Source organism: Uloborus diversus, chromosome 2, assembly GCF_026930045.1.
Source record: "Uloborus diversus isolate 005 chromosome 2, Udiv.v.3.1, whole genome shotgun sequence".
Classification (NCBI taxonomy): Eukaryota; Metazoa; Arthropoda; class Arachnida; order Araneae; family Uloboridae; genus Uloborus; species Uloborus diversus.
Genome location: NC_072732.1, coordinates 4,559,919 through 4,567,412, shown reverse-complemented (window position 1 = coordinate 4,567,412; position 7,494 = coordinate 4,559,919). Strand labels below are relative to the sequence as shown.

General features: G+C 31.2%; 1 protein-coding gene across 1 annotated transcript; it reads right to left on the bottom strand.

Moving 5' to 3' along the window:
* Window positions 1-4,669: 4,669 nt before the first annotated feature.
* Window positions 4,670-5,956, bottom strand: LOC129217091 (branched-chain-amino-acid aminotransferase, cytosolic-like). The gene has a single exon (XM_054851340.1). The coding sequence runs from the start codon at window positions 5,953-5,955 to the stop codon at window positions 4,750-4,752; it is 1,206 nt and encodes a 401-aa protein (XP_054707315.1). The 5' UTR covers window position 5,956; the 3' UTR covers window positions 4,670-4,749.
* Window positions 5,957-7,494: the final 1,538 nt, after the last annotated feature.

Below are 7,494 nucleotides of genomic sequence, written 5' to 3'. Positions count from 1 at the left end.
TAAATGATATTTGTTTGAGTAAACTAAAGAATTAAACATCATTTCATCATTTAAAAAAAATAAAACCCAATGCTAGTGCCCTTGATTTAGTTCAGAAAGGGAACTTATAAATTGCAGAGGCTCGTAGTATTTGGATTAATTTAACAAAGGATAAAAAATCATACTGGGGTACTTAGGAAAGAGGAGTGACATACAGAATTGAAAGGGCATTACTGATTGTAATTTGCTCACTATGCTTCCTCTAAATTGTTTGTGATTGAAATTATGTCACGTGCTTCAAGAAGAAAGTGCCAGAATTTTACTTGCCTAGAATTTTGTACCTAATGTCACAGCTTTGCAAAATAAATTGGCCCCATTTCTCAAAACTAATTTTTCTAGACAAATTTTTACCACAACCCTAGTTACTACATGGTGGACCAGTTATACAATAGATGAAAGTTTCACGAACATTGCTTGCTCCTTGATGCATTGTCTCTGCTAGCTCTTCTATTTCAAGAATATTCTAAAGTTTCTCATTTATGCATATTAAATTGAGAACCTGTTTAGATTTTTGAAACCACTTTTCCGAAGAGACAATTGCAGGGTCCCAACAATGTAACATTTTATTTTGAATTGTGATAATTTTGTAATAAAATTACAGTGCTTTGGTTAACAATTTATTATTTTTTTCCATGTATTTTCTGTTGTATATCAAGAATTAATTTTGTGAGTTTTTGCCAGTTTCTGCCGCAAATGTGGCAGAAAGTGGTTTTTGCCATGCCGGTTTTAACCACCTCGGCAGAAACTTGCCAACCCTGTTGAAAAACGTTTCTGAATCGAGCTGCAAAACGGAGGGAGGTGTACCCCCTATCATTTGAACTACTGGCTCCAAATTTTTACTACTGGCACTTACATCTCTCTGTTACTCAGTGCCTCAATTATACATAACCAGAAATGAATTTTACAGTAAAACTTGCTGTGCAGCTTGTGAAAAATATCAAGTGTACCATTATGCATGATATTTTTTTGGTTCTGAGAAAATGACAAGTTTTGCATGGGAAAAGAAAACAGAAAAATACGAATGAATTAGTACATGGAAAAAAAAACGTTTATATTGATAGCATGTTATCAAGTTCTTTATTAACGATGTTGCTTCAACATATGCATGTTTTTCCAAACTTTTAAGGAACTTATAAAAATTTTAAGTATAAAATTTTAACAATACTTAGAGTTTTAAAATGGAATTATATTTTATGGGTCAGCTGTTAACAACCAGTACAAAAATAAAGACACGAATAAAGCTCAAGTTTAAGGAAGTTACGTACATTATGTACTGTTGTATCAAGAAGTATCATCTTGTTGTATGAGTTGACAAATGACTGACATCCCAGCCTTTGACATTCTGTTTTCTGAGGTAGTAGGTTTTTACTGATTTATGCGCAACATACTGTTTTAAATAAGATACACTTTCCTTTAAATAACCTATTAGGTGGTTTAGGCGAAATACATTTGTTGCAGTCGAACAAAACAAAAATAAAACTGATGATAGCAGTGATCCGAACATTTATTTGAGATTCAAAATGTTTCGAGCAAATCAGAGCAGTAAAATGCACACGTTATTTACAATGTTTTTTTTTTTTTTTTGTATAAATATTACATTACATTTTTTTCCCTTCAGAAGTTGGGAAACTTATCAACTAATAGGCTTTTTGATTAGCTGACTAATAACCGCAACACCAGTTTATTGCGTTTCGGCCGATTTTATCTCCAAAAATAATTACTTTTCAGTGGTAGGTTGAAAGGTATTCGAGAAACAAATAAGTAACTCAGTAAATGTATTCAAATACAGCACTTATTAAAAACAGCTTCAATTATAAAGAAGTTTAGTGTTTCCTTTGGTAGCTGAGCTCTAAAATTGCCTGACCAATAATAAAATTGTACGAAAAAAGGGAGAAAAAACGCTACACGAAAGAGTTCTTAAGAAAGGTTTTCATGATTTTGGAAAAATCGTTTTCTAACAGCCTTTAGGAATGTCAGTTATTGATTATTTTATTATTATAAATACTACTAAACTTGAAATAGATTTTTAAAAAATATTGAGCACTTTCTTTACATTACTGCTTTCAAAGACTTTTGTACTAAAACTAGTGTAAAACAAATTTGAATACATATATGCACGATTCAAACCAAACTCGATCATAGATGGCACAGTAAAATCCCATATATAAAGAAAGTAGGGGCAAATAAGCAGTATGGGTAGGAAATGTTACGACGTTTATTCGCACAAATGTGCAGAGAACCGTACACAGGTGTTTCAGGGTAACAATGAATATATTTTTCAATGCAAAAAAGTGAGTTTATGGTTAAAAGGCATCCGTCTCATCTATCAACTCAACTCTTTTTGCATTGAAAAAGAGGTTCCTTGTAAACGTGAAACACGTGTTTGCAGCTCCCTGCAAATTCGTGCGAACAAACATTGTAATATTTCCTCTTACTTTTCCGTACAATGCTATTTCTTGATTTCTAATTTAAGTTTCGCTATATGAATCGAAAACTTAATACGAAATAAATGAACCGGATTTTATTTAATTTAAATTATTTTTTGGCTGAAATATGATATTTAACAAAAAGATTTCAAAAGTAAGTTTAAATACTCTTCATTTACAGAGTTGGTGAAAAGCCAGTTGATAGTACATAACTCTGTGTACAGAATAAATTTTATTTGGTATCTAAGTAACTGTTGTAAAGCATTTTGTCCCAATGGATAACTTCTGGAAAACAATAGACAGTGAAATGATTTACTTTATCAATTTAAAAATATGTTTCCGCATTCAAGTTTTGCAGTAATGTTAATCAAACGAACACAATATCGATTTGTTCATTTATTTAAAGATTTGGAAATTAAGTTAGACAGTTTTGTACACCCTTAATTGATTTCTTACAGTCAGAACTAGTAAGATATGTAGTTTTCAATAAGGTTTATGAAATTAGAACCAAAACATGATTTACAAGCATTTTTTTTTTAAGCATTTCTTTTAATTACAAAAAAGAAACACCAATGTAAATTATTGACTCCTAGTTTCCAACTGAAGAACATTTTAAATACTTTCCCTAATTCGTCTTTGCAGCTGTTATTTTGAGAAGGATCCGTCTGCACATAACGTAAATCAATATGCCTTGGTGATTAAATATTTAAAACTGTGACACCACTGTAAAGTACTTTATTTTGATTACTTTCGTTGCGTGTTGAAATTTTACTCTCAAGTGTTACATCAAAAAGAAACATTACATCATTCGTGTTCAAGAAAAAAAAATCATAAAATTCCTCCCAAAACACATTTGACAAACTTTAGCAAGTTGATTATATTAATACTAATTATTTCATTATTTAATGATGTAAACCAGTTACATAATATTCACTGGGGCAAGTATTTTTTATGCAGCACCTTTCTGTTTCAGATTGACTACTAATTTCATAAATTAATGAGTCGTTACAATCGATGCAAAAATAATCATTCCTAAATCATCACAAGAACTATCTTGCCCATTACTGACTTCAAAAATATTCAAAAGTTCAAGAATGTAAAAACGTCTTTTCTGAAGTTATGTTTAAATACAAGTACGTATATTTTGAAATTCAAAATAATTATTTGTTACCAGGCAAGAGTTAAGAAAAAAAATATTGAAAAACAATTTAAGAAAAGGTTTGAAAACTAACTTATATTACGTGGAAATACTTCAAATAATTTATTATTTCCAAAATCTGACACAAGTATTATAGTTGAGGCAAATGGAACCTGGCGACATTGTAAAGGCTGCAGGGACATTAATCACAGCATTGAAACACTGCCAGGTTATGCTTGTCTCAACCAGGGTTCGAAAATATCACGATATTTTCGAAATATCCGATATTTTGATATTTATCTGATATTTTCGAAAATATCCTATATTTTGATATTTATCTGATATTTTCAATCAGCACAAATTAAAGTCTTTAAAATAGTAAATGAATTCTCAAATCTCTTTATTTTCTTACATTGTTATAGCAATATGTAGACTTAAAGTTAAGGGTTCTTTCGCTATTTATGTCTAATACTTCATTTAAAATTTTTATCAATTTCAATGGAGTTAATTTAGTATTAGCTGTTGTACTTATTTTTCTTCTGTTATCTGCTTTTACACAGTCATAAGACATTCTTTTTTTCTGATCAAAATTTAATATTTATTTAGGCACTTTTAATATGAATTAAAATTGCTACATTACTGATAATTTAAAATAAAAAAGGAATATTACATTATTTCGTTGTATTAATGATGTATTAATACATCATAAAAATATGGTACATAACTTTTTGGTTATTTTTAATAATAAATGAACAATATTACTATGATTAATTTACTTTTTGCATTGAAAATACCGTAGTTGAAAAAATATAGAAAATATCAAAATATCATTATATTTCCAAAATAAATATCGGATATACATCGTGATATATATATATCATGATATGTATCAACTGATATATATCGGCGAACCCTGGCCGCAACTATAGACAATCTTCTTTGAAAAACAATCAATTTCGCATATTTAACAAAAGATTATGCCAAAATACTTCTCTGACTTTCTTTGAAAATTTAAGCAACATTGAAATTAACTAAATCGACATTTATTTTCAATAAAATAACTTCATTTGGTTAAAAGAATAATTAATATATTTCACTTACTCAATCCAATATGTTATCACATTTGATTAATACTAAATAACACCATTATTCAATAACAACTGACCATTCAGATTTAACTCTTCCATATTGAATATCAGTGATGGCTTTATATAATCTCGCAGAGATAGCACTATTACTGGCAGTGGTGGGTATTTTAATATCTTGACCATTGTATCGAATTGAACCTACTGGACAGATACAAACAGCTGTACCAGTGCTAAACATTTCCACGAGTCGACCCTCATTATTAGCTAATATAACGTCTTTCATTGTTATCCGCCTTTCAACGACCGAAAATTCGTCCCATTTTTTAGTTAAATCCAACACACTTCGTCTCATAACTCCTGGTAAAATCGTTCCGTCTAGAGGGGGTGTAACAAGTTCCAAATCCCCACCGGCGTTTTTGATCAGGAAGAAAATGTTCATTCCTCCTGCTTCTGTGATGTAATGGTCCTCCCCAAGAAGCCACAGCACCTGCTGCAATCCTTGACGTTGAGCGACCTTTTGCGCGTGCAAAGTTGGACCGTAATTTGAAGCCATTTTCTTGTCGCCAACGCCACCAGGCCAAGCTCTGACGTACTGAGGATCGGCGAGCAAAGACACTGGAGTAAACCGTCCAGTTGAAAAATAAGCACCCACCGGACAAGTAACGACAAACAGCAACGCTTTACTTGAAGAATGAATACCTAAAGCACTCTGATGGCCAATGTATGTCGGACGTATGTACAACGAGCTTTCTACGGTGTCAGGAATCCAAGACTTGTCAATCGTCACCAATTTCTTCAAGCATTTCAGAAACTCTTCCTTGTCGAAGGGTGGTAGAGCAGCCCTTTCAGAACTAACAAGCAAACGTTCCACATTCATCTCTGGACGGAATAAAGCAACTTGTTCATTGGAATACTTAAAGGCCTTCATGCCTTCGAACACACCTTGGGCATAATGCAATATTTTTGCCCCAGGATGCAAATGCAAATCATGTAGGGGGAGAATACGGGGTACACCCCAACCGTCATCTTCGTTCCATTCGACTTCGAACATGTGATCACTGAAAACTTCACCAAATTTCAACTTCGACGGATCCGGTTTGGTAAATCTTTGACTTGATGAAGCGAGTTGAATTTGCAAGTCAGAAAACTTAAAAGAATCGTGTTTATTCCTTGACGCTGTGACGGAAGGGAAAATTACTTTCGTGGCTTTTCTGGAAATATTCAAACATCTTAGTAAAACAGCCATATTCGTCGTAAGCGCCATTTGATTCTTCACGCAGGCTGTCACGAGCAGAAACAAAGTAATCTAAACTTCAATTCCAGCGGCAGACAAGTCCTTCCCAGAATAAGCGCCACCTAGACCGAAGCAAAATGGCATTGACTTCAGCGCAGATGATTGACGATTGATAGCAAAATGTTTTAAAGTAAGCACTGAAAAAAGAAATAGTAGCCTTGAAACACTTTTCTGGAAACACGCCATGGGATTTTTTTACTTGGTACTAATATTCTTCTTTCTCATTGGCGCAGAAAAGAATATTTACACCCTCGTAGTTTGATGAACTCTTTATGCTCAATCATATGTTGATTGCATTATATTTTATGATCTATTACATGTGAATTATGTTCTTTTTTAAAAATATTAGAACTCCCGATTGATAGGAAAAAAAGAAAACAGGTTTTAATATTTCTTCGAAGAATGTTTACTTCTCAAAAAAAAAAAAAAAAAAATGCACTTAAACATCAATTTTATGCGCTATTGCAAAAGCACTCAATACAAGTAAAATATTGTGTTCTTAAATAGAATTTTTTGCAACATTTTTGAAAGGTGCTTACAGCCAACTTCAACATTTCTGAAATTCATTTCCTGATTCATCATTTTAATCGAACGATCTCAACATTCGACTGAATTTGCATGATAAATTTTTAACAGGTGAATTACTCACAAAAATTTTGAAGGTGATGAAAATGTGACCTAAAAATTTAATATTTTCCCTTGACGTCTAGACGTATACTTTTTTTTTTTTTAATCAGAAAAACAAAAAAATCCAGCCGGTTTTAAAACTGACTTGAGGAAAAGAGTCAAGCAACTCTCAATTTTATTGCAATTACGGTAAAAAGTAAAAGTTTTAAGAAATGAAAATAAAAAAAAAGCATTTTCCATACCATATTTAAATTCTTACTTTTGAACACAGTGCTGTGAAGTATCAGCTCAGAATTATGAATCAAGTTCAGCCATGGGCGGATACCAGGGTTCGAAAATATGATATTTTCGAAAGTATCAAAAATTGCCGATATTTTGATACATGTCGGATATTTTGACATGTATCCGATATTTTCAATTGGTAAATGCATTCTCAAATTACTTTTTTTTTTCTTTCATTATTTATATCTAACATTTCATTTTACATTTCTATCAATTTTAATGGAGTTAATTTAACATTAGCTGTTTCACTCATTTTTCTTCTGTTAGCTACTTTTACACAGTTATATGATTTAGATATAAAAAATATACATTGGTTGATGCACAGTTATAAAACATTTTCTTTTTCTCTGGCCAAATTTTGCATCATATACTTATATTATGAAGTAAAACTGTTACATTACTTATCATTTTATGAATGTAAAATAAAAAAGGAATATTATATTAGTTTGCTATATTAATGATGTAATAATACATCATAAAAATATAGTACATAACTTTTTGGGGGGTTTTTTTAGCAATAAATGAATAATATTACTATGGTTAATATAATTTTTACAATGAAAATACCGTAGTTGAAAAAATAAATATCGAAAATATGAA

Excerpts from the sequence above, each read along its gene's own strand:
- LOC129217091 (XM_054851340.1), bottom strand. The coding sequence starts at position 5,955 with ATGGCGCTTACGACGAATATGGCTGTTTTACTAAGATGTTTGAATATT.